The 13,969-nt window shown below is 45.8% G+C and overlaps 1 protein-coding gene across 4 annotated transcripts in view; it reads left to right on the top strand.

Annotated features, from left to right (window-relative positions):
* The window catches only part of LOC120812335 (PHD finger protein 21A-like), a 32,960-nt gene extending 28,300 nt beyond the window's left edge, over positions 1–4,660 (top strand). For all 4 annotated transcript variants that reach the window (XM_040168222.2, XM_040168224.2, XM_040168220.2 and 1 more), the window contains one exon: positions 4–4,660. In XM_040168222.2, the coding sequence (XP_040024156.2) occupies positions 4–666 (663 nt within the window). In that variant the 3' untranslated portion in view covers positions 667–4,660. The remainder of the gene's footprint in view (positions 1–3) is intronic.
* The last annotated feature ends 9,309 nt before the right edge of the window (positions 4,661–13,969 follow it).

Raw genomic sequence — 13,969 nt, 5'->3', positions numbered from 1 at the left:
CAGAAATGCATAGAGACCAAAAACAGCATCCTGGCCCGTCAGAAAGACATGCATCTCTCCCTGGAGAAGGTCAAGCACCTGATCCGCCTCATCCAAACCTTCAACTTCAACCGAGCTTCGGAAGAGACAGAGGTCAAGGAGGTCGGCGCCAGAGGCCGGGACAGTGCTGAGGGTCCGGCTTTCAGCTGCAGAGCCGCGCTAGGGGCCGATTACGCAGAGAAGGCAAAGGCTGGAAGTCATGCGACTGGCGGGGACACCGACGGGGTCAACGCACCGGAGGACAAGGACCCCACAATGGGTGCACAGGACACCGACAGAACGGCGGTCCAAAAAGACCACGCAGTCCCGGCGGCAAATAAGAGCCCTGACAAAGGGGCGGAGGCAAAGGCAAAGCCTGTTGACGGGGCTGCAGAAACTACCATCCAGGCGAAGGTGGCGGCTGGACCGGAGGCCGTGGCGGCTCCGGTGGTTGACATTGTCGTTCCCCCCGCCAATGCCACCAATTCTGAGAAGAAGATGGCTGCCGCCAACCTTCTGGAGACGGCGGTAGAGAAGCAGGAGGATATCACTGACGGTGACGGCAGCAACAACAATAACAGCAGAACCTCAGAACCCTCCCAGCATTCTTTGCCAGCTCTTGTCAGCAATTTGGATGACAAAAAGTGATCCCGCCGCCCCCCCCCCCCTTCCCTGCTGGATTCAGAAACACATCTAAAAAAGAAGACTTTTGCTTGCATCGTACGGTGTCCTGAAGTTGCCAATCTGTATAAATGTTGTTTGTTTGCATTGTATTGTCAGAATGTGTCAATGGTAGATGTACAGCCCATCTCACATGACACTGGGCGAGGTGCCTCCACCCCTCCCCCCCGCCACACAGAGCTGGGGTACAGGAAGGCTTTTACACCAGGGCCATCATGCCAATTAGTGATAGACGTCTTTGGTGGGAATGCTCAAAGGAAGATTTAGTTCACCATCACACCAGTGTGTGCCTGTGTTCTCTTGTGTGTGGTGGGGAGGGGGGCACATGGGATCAGAGAACATTGAACCAAACCTCTGTCAGGGTTGCTGGTCTATAAAGCAGTGTTGAGATAGTGTGAGTGCTGAAAAGAGAGCCTGTGTGTCCCCTTGTCCCAATGAACTTAATGTGAACAACCTTCATCCTCTGCTCTTGTTAGCGCACGCCAAACAAAAAGAGCTGAACCGGTTAGACCCCTGAATTAAAGACCGGGTCCTACCTTCTTTGGACCTCCACGCCCCCCAACCCAATGGACCAACAAGCGTAGAACTTCCCTACCAACAATCCAACCTCGCCCCCCCACACCACCCTTCTCTGCATCCAAAGTGCTGTTTGAATATGTCTATTAGTTTAAGTCTTGTTTGTTTAAGACGTATCCAATCTTTTTAAACCTAGTTTTGTCGAGAAAGAAAACAAAAGTGATAATGAGGTGGTCAAAACGACATCCTGTCCACAATCCAAACCGACCTTCTCCCGTCCGCTGAGGATCGAAAGCAAATACACAGGCGGCGATGAGTTCGGTTTAAAGTCCCGAACTTTCAAATAAATCTATGAGTACAAACAAACTTAATTTGACCTTGAGATTAAAACCCAAACGTATGATTCCAGTACACCAAGAACTCTGGAACTAGCCCTCAGTCAAGAAGACAAATGAGACCAAATGTTCCCAACATAACACCAATCCCAGCTAACACCTCAAGGCAGAATAAGGTCCCTGGAGGACGAGGCTTCACGGATGTTTTTCCAGTGCTGTCAGTTTTTTTCATTTGTGAGTCAAGTGTGTTGATTGTGAGCACTAAATGTGAAAGATTTGCAATATTGCAATGTCAACAAAACACACAGACCATGTATGTTCTGTGTGTTTTGTAGTAAAAGATAGAATAAGTGCTTTCTGTTCCTGTTCCTGAACCATGGCATTATCAAAAACACACGGAAGAAATTCCTTTTTCTCTTAACCGGTGAGCCTTTGCATTGTGAACATTAATGTTGAATCCCAAACCGCCAAAAAAACGACAAATATATCCGTACCTGTTTTTCTGCTTTACGCCGTCAAAGGAGATATGATCATCTGTGTATGTCACTCCCTCCAGGAAATACACAAGACCACGAATCGTACTGATGGTTTTATTCCGCTTGTCCACGCCGGCATCCACCGTCAAACTAAACACACGTCACACGGCTATTAGCTAACATAACAAAATTGTATCGAACAGAAATGACAAGACATTAAACAAACGTACCTCACTGGCTGCACACGATCGAGAGGGAATGATAACACTTGAGCTGAGGAACTACCTTGTGAGACCTACATCTTAACATTATTACAACACACACCTGAGACCTTACTTTCTTCGCATGCTTCTTGGCTGTGCGACACCAAAACATGTCCCACCGAAACCAACCCAGCAAACATAGTTCTCCCAAACCAAACAAACAAATATTCCTGAGAACAACCCACAAACAAATAAACATGTGCATCAGGACATCATACAAATGACACAAAATACATTCACGGCAGTTAAAGTGTAAATATATAGGGGAGATCCTCCTCTTCACCACAAACATCCTGACATGAAAGCACAAGATCACCGCTGCCGAGCTTCTTTTGTACGTTGATATGGAATCAAACAGAGTATGCGACTTCCGTGTCGTGATGTGACTTATCACCACATCGCCAATATTTTAATTGGAGGAGACCCAGACCTACGGGGAGGGCTGTTGGTGTGCCATTTTTGTTCTGGTGGGCTGAGACTTCTGGTCTTTAACAAACTGTTTTTTGTTCTGTCTTTCCTTTATGTTGAAGTCGTCCCAAAAGCGTCCCCCCCTCCCGCCAACCATGCTATGCGAGCAGCGTTGAAATATCTCAAACAACAATTGGATAGATTATAGTGAAAGTTACTAAAGATATCAAAATCTTTGTTGGCATTTCTCCTCCGGGTGGGTTAGCATTCTGCTATTAGCATGTAGCTGAGCTGTTAGCATGGCTATAGACTCATGGAGCATTACTGAGAAGGGCTGAGTATGTGGTTAGTGACCTTGAAGTTTTTTCCGTCTGTTTTCTACGTATCGTCATGGACTCGTCATATCTGACCTAAGATCAGCTGTACAAACTGCCTTCATTCCGCAGAACGTTCCCACACGTTTTTTAATCCAATAAATGTTCTGGACCGAACAGTCCACAACCAGAACACGTCCCCCATGGGTCCCATTCATTGCCCCCCCCTTCCTCTGTACAGGAGGTACCTTGAGTGCCTTTCTTTAGACAGCAGATAGTATTTTGTCTCTTGACTTGCACTGTGACTTGGAGAAACCTTACTAACCCTCCAGAACCCCCCCCCCCCCCCCGCTCTATTCTGTCCCAAGACCCACTGACCCCCCTGACCTCTGGCTGCCCACAGTCCATGCAGGTAGGAACTACATTTCGTCTTGCATCGCCAGTGCAACCACATCGTCTTTGTCAGCATCAATTTTAGGAATTTGAGCCTTAAATGTTTTTATTTCTTTTTTTTGTTATTCCCAATTTTACTTTTCAAAAGATAAAAAAGAATCCCTGCAAAGGTCAGAGGTTGTGGTAGTCGATGAGATGGTCCAAAGAGGGAGGAGGAGGAGGAAGAAATCTTGGCTCGGTGATAGATGTTTGGTCACTTTTGGTTTGACCAGTATTATTGTTATGATTATTATTAATATCAGAGTGTTGGTCCGGACTCTTTGACTCCCTCTGTGCCATGCTGCTGCTGCTGCTTCTTCTTTCTAATAAACTCTGCTAGCTTTGCTCCTGTGAACAACCAGACCGACTTGGACCCTTGAGCAGTAAGCTGGATGGCATGCCTTCTTATGCAAAACTTTTATAATACACTTTTTAAAAATACTTTATTTTGTTCTTTAAACTTGAGTCACCTTTTTTTTACTTTCTTACAAAATCTTGGTTGGAAATATTTTTTTCCTGACTTAACGCTCCGAGCCAGATGTTCAGGGGCAGAAACGTCTTAAAATCATGTCCGAAGTGATCCGAAGAACACAGCCAGTTCTGGAGAGGCTTTTGCATGAGGTTAGGAGGTAGAGTTCTACGTCTGGGACGATTCTTTGCTCCTCAGGAGCTCTGCGTCAGGTCCTGGGGGGGGTCTCGTGGGCGTGAAGATGAAATAGTGTTCTGTCGAGACATTACGTCATCCATCCTCCCTGGATTCAGATATTCACCCGAAGCTTCTTTACCTCATCCAGGCTAATTTTGTCAGGGGGGGTGCAGAAAAAAAAAGAAGTGTTTTTTTAATCTTCCATTCAGTGAGATGCATTGTAGCGATATGAATAAAGAAATAGTTCACCTGGTGTGCTGAATAAGGTGTAAATTGGGAATTACACAATCTAAATATTTGTATAATTGTTTGTATTTTTTCATAATTATTTTAGAAGGCAATGTGTTTATTTTTTTTGACTTGTGTTCTGGATGTGTCTTCTGTTTAACCTGTCATTGTGACTGGTCTTGTGGGATTCTTACCTCTGTATTGAGCCTCTTCTGGGATGAATTATTTGTATGCAGTGTTTAGGAAATACTATAGGGAACATGGGGGAGGAGTTGATATTAGGAGCATTTGATCAATTTGTATTTATTTATTTTATCATTTTGTTAATAAATTGTGAAAAGCAGCGCGTCCCTTCTGTCGACATTTTGTTTGATAGATATTAAATCGGGCATTAACTTCAACATTAATATGAAAGACTCATTCTAAAGTAATGGAAACACAACCTCCCAGCGGATTATTCACGGAAGAACATATATTCATGTATACAGTATATACATATGTGTGGCGCACCGAAAGCGTGCTGGGCCCATGATCTCCGTTACCCCTTTTCCACCAACAAGAACCAGGTGCTGGTTCGGAGCCAGAGCTAGAGCCGGTTCGGAGTTGGTTCAACTGACGAGCCTCCAAAGAACCGGTTTGCTTTTCCACAGGTTGAAGAGCCAGCGCAGAGCCAAGTCCTACGTCACAGTTACGTCTCATCTTTCCCAGCAACGTTAGCTCAGCGGCGCCAAACACAAACACATCATCAACAATGGTGGACGTTGCTTTGCTATTGATGTTCATGGCTTTGGGGACCTACATCGACATCCAAACACAGCGGATCAAACATGTTTGCGCGGCTCGCCTTTATTCGTACACGCGGAGATTACAAGCGAGAGTACCAGTATGTACAACATTTATTTTTAACAATAAGATGCCGACTATAGCCTGAGATTCATATTTAGCCGTAGCATGTTGCTAACCTCCTAACATCGACTTTGCTGATAATCGATCGCATTGCAGTTAAAAAAAATGTATTAAGCATTGGTTGAATAAGTATAACGATGCCATTTTTGTGAACACTTGTATTTATTACATTACATGTCATTTAGCTGACGCTTTTATCCAAAGCGACTTACACTAAGTGCATTCAACCATAGGGTACAAACTCAGAAGAACAAGAAACAAGAAAGTGCAATTTCCTCAAATAAGCCAATTTACAATTTGCTATAGATGAGTGGCGTTATAAGTACAATTTAAGTGCTACAATTTGTTAGTCTTTTAGTCGAGGTAGAGTCTGAAGAGGTGTGTCTTTAGTTTGCGGCGGAAGATGTGAAGGCTCTCTGCGGTCCTGGTGTCTTCAGAGAGCTCGTTCCACCATTTCGGAGCAAGGACATGTATGTCTGAGTCATAGGCAAAAACCACTCACAGTATTAAAAATAGAAAATCTGCAAACACGTGACCAGTAAGTTGTCTGAAAAACACAATGCATGAACCTAAAAAGACTGAAAAAAACCTTATAAATAAAGTTGATAGAAAATATACCTATATCCTTTTGCCCATAGATGAAACGTATGTATTTTTTTTTTCTTTACAGGCAATCTTGCAGCTCAAGGCAAGACGGAGGTCACCGGTAATTTGGGCATACCCACGATCTGACCACTGGTGTGACACAATTGTTCCAGGTTTCACCCCATTACAACTCATGCATAATTTCCCTGTATCCCCAGGATCATTTGAATACATCTGCTGTCAGGTCAAGCATGCCATGGGGAGAAGAAACACAAACTACCATTTGTGTGTCCCAATCCGAAAGTGTGTGGCTATTGCCATCTGGAAACTGGCCACGGGTGTTGAATACAGGACAATTAGCCATCTTTTTGGAGTAGGCCTCAGCACTGTTTTTAATTGTGTTCAGGAATTCTGCAACACAGTCATCATAGTGCTCCTTCCCATCCACATAAGATTTCCTGATGCTGAAAAGTTGCTAGAAATGGCCACTTTCTTTAATAATCGTTGGAGAATTCCACAGTGTGTGGGTGCAATTGATGGCAGCCACATTCCAGTAATTGCACCAGAGGACTATCCACGAGACTATTTCAATCGTAAAGGCTGGCATTCTATTGTTCTGCAAGCAGTTGTGGATGGCAAAGGTCTATTCTAGGATGTTTGTGTTGGCTATCCAGGGAGTGTGCATGACGCCAGAGTGCTACGACAGTCACATTTGTGGGAGGCCTTAAGTAACGGGGAATTAGGGGGTGGTGGCACAGGTCTACTCATTTCACCCAAATGGAGCTTTTCTCTCTACCCTCTACCACCATCCACCCCATTGTCCTTTGAATTCCATGCTGTAACAGTCACTCACCCGGTACAATTAACCATCGTTGTCCTCTACCGTCCGCCAGGCTCCTTAGGTCATTTCTTGGAAGAACTGGACATTCTCCTGTCTAATTTCCCTGAAAATGGACCTCCGCTCATCCTCCTGGGTGACTTCAACATCCAGACAGAGAAGTCATCTGACCTCTTACACCTACTTTCTTCCTTCGCTCTGTCACTCAGTCCCTCTCCTCCTACTCACAAAGCCGGCAATCACCTTGACTACATCTTTACTAGAAACTGCTCTACCACTAACCTCTCTATAACTCCACTTCATGTGTCTGATCACATCTTCATCTCTTACTCCCTTCCACTCTCTATAACTAACAAACCTCCCTCATTGACTAACTCTGTACCGGCTCGTCGCAATATTCGCTCCCTCTCTCCCTCCTCGCTGGCATCCTCTGTTCTATCAGCTCTCCCTTCAACTGATTCCTTCTCACTCTTGCATCCGAACGCTGCTGCAGAGACTCTCCTCTCAACTCTTTCCTCCTCTCTAGACTCTCTCTGCCCTCTTACGACACGACGGACTGGCAAATCCCCTCCGGCTCCGTGGCTGTCTCAACCGGTCCGTGCCATGAGAGCCACCATGAGAGCCACCATGCGAGCGTCCGAAAGGAGATGGCGTAAATATAAACGACCTGACGACCTGCTTAAATTTCAATCTCTCTTCTCCTCGTTTTCTGCTTCTATCTCTGCTGCCAAAAGCTCTTTCTACCAATCCAAAATCGAATCTTCATTTTCTAACCCCAAAAAACTCTTCTCGATCTTCTCCAATCTCCTCGAACCCCTTATCCCTTTTCCCCCCTCCACCCTTCTTCCGGGAGACTTTGTCAACTACTTCACCAAGAAAATAGCTGACATACGCTCCTCCTTCTCAAACCAATTCTCTGAAGGAGGCAAGAGTCAACCCCCCCCTCCTGAAGAAACCTACCCTCAATCATCTTTAATCAACTCTCCTCTTATCTCCACTGTAACAACCTCCTTGACCCCCACCAGTCAGGTTTCAAGGCAGGCCATTCCACAGAGACTGCTCTCCCTGCTGTCTCAGAGCAACTACACACTGCTAGAGCCGCCTCTCTCTCCTCTGTCCTCATCCTTCTGGACCTCTCTGCTGCATTTGACACGGTCAACCACCAGATCCTTATTTCCTCCCTTCAGGAACTTGGTGTCACAGGCTCTGCTCTCTCCCTTCTCTCGTCCTATCTCGACGGCCGCACCTACCGGGTAACCTGGCGAGGATCTGTGTCGGAACCTTGTCCTCTTACTACTGGAGCTCCTCAGGGTTCCGTGCTGGGTCCCCTCCTGTTTTCGCTTTACACCAACTCTCTTGGCGCTGTCATTCGCTCGCATGGCTTCTCTTACCACAGCTATGCCGATGACACCCAACTAATTCTCTCCTTCCCTCACTCGGACACCCAGGTGGCGGCTCGGATCTCTGCCTGTCTAACTGACATCTCTCAGTGGATGTCCGCCCACCATCTGAAAATCAACCCCGACAAGACTGAACTACTTCTCTTTCCCGCAAAAGATTTGCTTACCCAGGACCTGACAGTCAACTTTGGAAACTCCGTACGAACGCCCACTCTGACCGCTAAGAACCTCGGCGTCACACTCGACAGCCAACTCTCCCTGACTCCCAACATCACCGCGACAACGCGATCCTGTAGATACTCTACAATATCACAACATCAGGAGAATACGTCCCCTTCTCACTCAGATGGCAGCGCAGGTACTGATTCAGGCTCTGGTCATCTCCCCCCTGGACTACTGCAACTCCCTCCTGGCTGGTCTCCCTGCCACCGCCATTCGACCTCTGCAGGTCATTCAGAATGCAGCAGCTCGACTGGTCTTCAACCTTCCAAAATTCTCCCACACTACTCCACTCCTCCGCTCTCTTCACTGGCTACCGGTGGCCGCCCGCATCCAGTTCAAAACATTGGTGCTCACGTACCATGCTGTGAATGGATCGGGTCCAGCTTAAATCCAGGACATGGTCAAACCCTACATCCCAACCCGCACTCTCCGCTCTGCATCTGCAAAACTACTCGTCCCTCCCCCACTGAGAGCAAAACACTCGACTAGATCTCGACTCTTTGCAGTCCTTGCGCCTAAATGGTGGAACGAGCTCTCTGAAGACACCAGGACCGCAGAGAGCCTTCACATCTTCCGCCGCAAACTAAAGACACACCTCTTCAGACTCTACCTCGACTAAAGACTAACAAATTGTAGCACTAAATTGTACTTGTAACGTCACTCATCTATAGAAAATTGTAAATTGGCTTATTTGAGGAAATTGCACTTTCTTGTTTCTTGTTCTCCTGAGTTTGTACCCTATGGTTGAATGCACTTATTGTACGTCGCTTTGGATAAAAGCGTCCGCTAAATGACATGTAATGTAATGTAATTACTAGGGCAAAACAAAGTGACTATCTCTGGCTGTGATGTCACGACCTGGCTCTTTGGGCCATGACAATATTGGAGTTGCACTGGTTTCCGAGGTGTAACATTCTTTATTTAACACACAAAACAACGAAAAACCACAACCATTCCAGGTGGGATGTGAATGTCAGTATTATCAGTAGTGTAGGATGTGCATGAGGGTAAAGTGTAAATGGTGGGTGTTGTCCAGGGCATTTAACAAAAAGGAAAACCGGATTCAACAGGCGGCTGCCCTACCACACCGGACGTCTGCTGGAGAGAGGAGGGAGCGACAGAATCAATGAATGAACACAGGGCTTTCTAATCTCAGGGCACCTGGCCCAGGTGCCTTCAATCACCAAATCTCATTGGAAGGCTGCTGCCTCCACAGCAGGGGTCGTCACACCTCCCCCCTTAAGACGGGGTCCCAACAGGGATCACCGCAAACTCCAAAAACCACAACAACAAAAAACCATACTACCTTAGCACCCTCCACATTGAAACTACGCCCCAGCTCTGCAACCAGGTACCTAAAAGAAGCATTTTAAGAGAGAGACGAGAACAAAGTGAAGGATGACAGGAGTTACATTTCATAATCACAATATTAACCCTGACCACTACAATTCAGACCATTTAGCCCACAGAGGCGAGAAAAAGCTTCTGCCATTATATTGTCTCTGCCTTTAATGTGCCTGATGTCTAAATTATGACTTTGTAGAAACAAAGTCCACCGCATCAAACGTTGGTTTGGGCAGTGCAGCGAACTCAAAAATGTCAAAGGGTTATGATCGGTATACACAACTAGTGGTTTCCCCCCAGTACCGACATACTAAACTAGAGCATCAGCAACGAACGGCTCAAAATCACTCTCTGGACTGACCCATACACGACTTGGCCCCTCAACACTGGAACAGGCCAGAGCTGGAGCAGTAGCAGATGGATATGACTTTCGTTTATCCCTATTTCGTAGTACAGGGCACTGATCTTTCCAGTGGCCCGAACCCTGACAGTAATGACATATGCCCTCTCTGCCACCATCATCTCTCACCCGTGTGGCTCTAAATGCATGCGTGGGACGGGCTACTAAGGACTGGACCCTGAACCGAGCGCTCCCAAGGATGTTACCTTCACGTCCTCTATCACTGGTTGAGCACATCTCACCAAAACCACTTTTGTGCGTCAACACAAAATCGTCCGCCAGCTCAGCTGCTCTAAGAGCAGTAGTTGCCTTCTGTTCACTTACATACACTGCAATACGTTGAGGAATCGAATTTTTAAACTGTTCCAACACTATCAAATCACAAAGTCCATCAAGACTCTCAACAGATGCAGCGGAACACCAACGGTTGAAATGGCAAATCACGAGCAAATTCCACATTAGTTTGTTCACCACTTTTCTCACACTTCCTGAACTTCTGGCGGTAAGCCTCAGGAACCAACTCATACGCTTTCAAGACAGCAGATTTGACCTTGGCATAATTTATACACTCACTCGCATGCAGCGCTGAATATGCTTCCTGGGCCCTACCCGTAAGTACGCACTGAAGCATCAAGGTCCTGTCAGCATCCGGCCAATTTCTTGCATCTGCAATACGCTCAAACAAAGTGAAAAACGTATCAGGATCCTTCTCATTAAATCTGGGCATTAAACGCAAATTAGCCCCAACATCGAACCCGAGACGAACAGACTCCGGGAAACCTTCCTCTGCCATTGTCTGTGAAAGCTTACCGTCACAAATCAAACTCAATTTATACTGCTGCAATTCCAGTTTCATTTTTTCTGTTTGCTGCCGAACCTTTCGATTTGAATTTGCCGCTCAGTTTCCAAGTTTAACCGGATCATCAGCAGCTCCTCCTGCTGCTCAAAAGTCAGCCCCGACATGGGTGCAGACACAGGTGTTGCCACAGCTGCCACGTCCGACAAATACTCCTCCGTCCTCAAAACACCACTTTCCACTAAAGCGGACAGAACAACAGCTTTCACCTCAGCCTTAAGTTTGATATTAGTCACATCGATTGTATAATGCTCGGCTATCTGTAGCAACTGTTCTTTAGTACAGCCATTAATGAACACCTCAGAGGGCGCATCAAAAAAACCCGACAAGGAAGACATAGACCAAACAGAACGCACCGTATTACCCCCCAAACGCACACAAACGAAGGCAACTTGCCCCACGGAGTAGTCCCCCTAACTGCCTAGTCCAAACTCTTACTAAACTCACCTAGTCTTCATGCAGCTTGCGGTGGGTAATTACGCACTGGAAACCAGCAGGTCTGAGAAGTCACCCACAAGTAGGCCACAACGCAGGATCCCACGGACGTGCTCCCGAGACAACCGTCCATAGACAGCTGACACTAACCACGTTGCCACAACACTACAAAAAAAACTGACGTAACCCAAAGGGGAGACGCCACTATAACCTGACAGGGAAACTCCAAACACGGCGCATCAGGGCGGCAACACGTACTTTCTCTTTGGACCACGCGCAATCGACTTCGCGAAAAAGAGAAAAAAAACCTCTAATCTAAACGCTTCCACAACCAGAACTACAACTACTACGAACCAGAGAACTACAATGAACCAGAACTACAACGAACCAGAGCTACAACCACAACGGACCAGAGAACCACAACGGACCAGAGAACTACAACGGACCAGAGAACTACAACGAACCAATGCAAAACCTTCAAAATCCAGCATGACTCCCAAACTTTCCGCAACAGAGACAACCTGGCACCAACCGCTCACAGCTGATCCACACAAAGACACGCGTCACACGAAATCTACACACTTGATCATCAAACAAATCACTGACCAGAATTGGACGAGCCCCCATTTGTCACGACCTGGCTCTTTGGGCCATGACAAGATTGGAGTTGCACTGGTTTCCGAGGTGTAACATTCTTTATTTAACACACAAAACAATGAAAAACCACAACCATTCCAGGTGGGATGTGAATGTCAGTATTATCAGTAGTGTAGGATGTGCATGAGGGTAAAGTGTAAATGGTGGGTGTTGTCCAGGGCATTTAACCAAAAGGAAAACCGGATTCAACAGGCGGTTGCCCTACCACACCGGACGTCTGCTGGAGAGAGGAGAGAGCGACAGAATCAATGAATGAACACAGGGCTTTCTAATCTCAGGGCACCTGGCCCAGGTGCCTTCAATCACCAAATCTCATTGGAAGGCTGCTGCCTCCACAGCAGGGGTCGTCACACTCATCTATAGCAAATTGTAAATTGGCTTATTTGAGGAAATTGCACTTTCTTGTTTCTTGTTCTCCTGAGTTTGTACCCTATGGTTGAATGCACTTATTGTACGTCGCTTTGGATAAAAGCGTCCGCTAAATGACATGTAATGTAATGTAATGTAATTACTAGGGCAAAACAAACTGACTATCTCTGGCTGTGATGTTGGACATTACCTGATCGGTGATCCGGCATATCCCATGCAGAATTGGCTCATGAAGCCCTTTTGCGACACCGGCAGACTGACCCCTGAACAGCACACATACAATTACAGGCTGAGCAGTGCACGATCGGTTGTGGAGATGTCTTTAGGGAGATTAAAAGCGTGCATCTCTTCTCCAAGGCCATCGACCTGAAATCGGACTAAGTATCTTTTTCTTTAAACCAAGCTAGTCTGCTAAATGTGTTGTTGATTCTAGTGTCTTACGTTAATTTGATTTCTGATTTGCTTTAGTTCTTGCCGTTTTACTGCCAGTTCTCTCTGTTTGAGGTTGTCTTGGCTCCTAGTTTGCTTAAACTTTTTCACTTTTTTAGTGCCAGTTGGTGCTCTAGACTGTACTATTAACTGCCAGTGTGCCCTCCTAACTCTGCTAGGTTTGACTTGATCTAAGTCTGTTTTGCCTTCACTTCTAAATCAAATAAGGCTTGAATCCTTAAACTCCCAGTTTGTCAAAACGCCACATGGTGATTCTTCACTGATTAGAGTGCCAGGCGATAGGTGTTTTGCATTTTGAGGAGTTGTGTGGAGGTAATGAAAAAGCGTCTCCTTTCTGAAATACAGGAAGTCTATCAGACAGGACAGGCAGCTCCCAGTTTAGCCCCAAGCTCAACAGCTACTGTTAGCTCTACCTCAGGGCCTTCTTCCCCTGGGCCTTCTGCCTCAGAGCCAAACCAGAGTCCTGCCCCCTCAGGTTCAGCTGTATTAAAAGGAGGCATATGGACTGATTTTGACATGCAGGTTTTGTCAGGACAACATCGCTGGTAGCTGACCGGCGATGTGCTCATTGAAGTACGTCGGTACTCAGAAGAAAAAGTGATTCCCAGAGACAGGGATGCACTGGTTTGGTGGAAAGAACATGACCAAACCTTCCCAGCCATGGAGCAAACTAGCAGTGAGATACCTGGGAATTACTGCCACTTCTGTACCAGCAGAGAGAGTCTTTTCAAAGGCAGGAGCGGTTCTAAGAAAAAAACGGAACAGACTCAAGGGGAAGACAGTAAACATGCTGTTCTTCCTTAACAAAAACTTGTGAATGATGGAAAGTGTCAATGTTGGATGCTTTTGTTGAAGTGTTTTCCTGTTAACATGTTCATGTAACGTGAATTAAGATGCAAACCTTCATTTTTATAGTGGTTCTTATTTTTGTTTATTTTTCTGATAATTATTCTAATGGTTTTATTATTTACTTATGATCTTTTTTTAGTGACGGAAACACCTTTTTCAAACACTCTTGTTTTTCTGTTGTTGTAATAGCTCGGCTAGCATATTGTCAATGAGGCCGCTACCTTTTTAGTTTAAAGTTTAAAATAAATAAATAAATAAGTGACTATGATGTCTTGTATTCTTAAGCTATGTATTTAAAATACACTACTTTTTTTAGATCTACCATCCACAAAGTATCGGTA

The sequence above is a fragment of the Gasterosteus aculeatus genome, chromosome Y, assembly GCF_964276395.1.
Source record: "Gasterosteus aculeatus chromosome Y, fGasAcu3.hap1.1, whole genome shotgun sequence".
In the NCBI taxonomy this organism is placed as follows: Eukaryota; Metazoa; Chordata; class Actinopteri; order Perciformes; family Gasterosteidae; genus Gasterosteus; species Gasterosteus aculeatus.
This window is presented reverse-complemented; position numbering and strand designations above follow the sequence as displayed.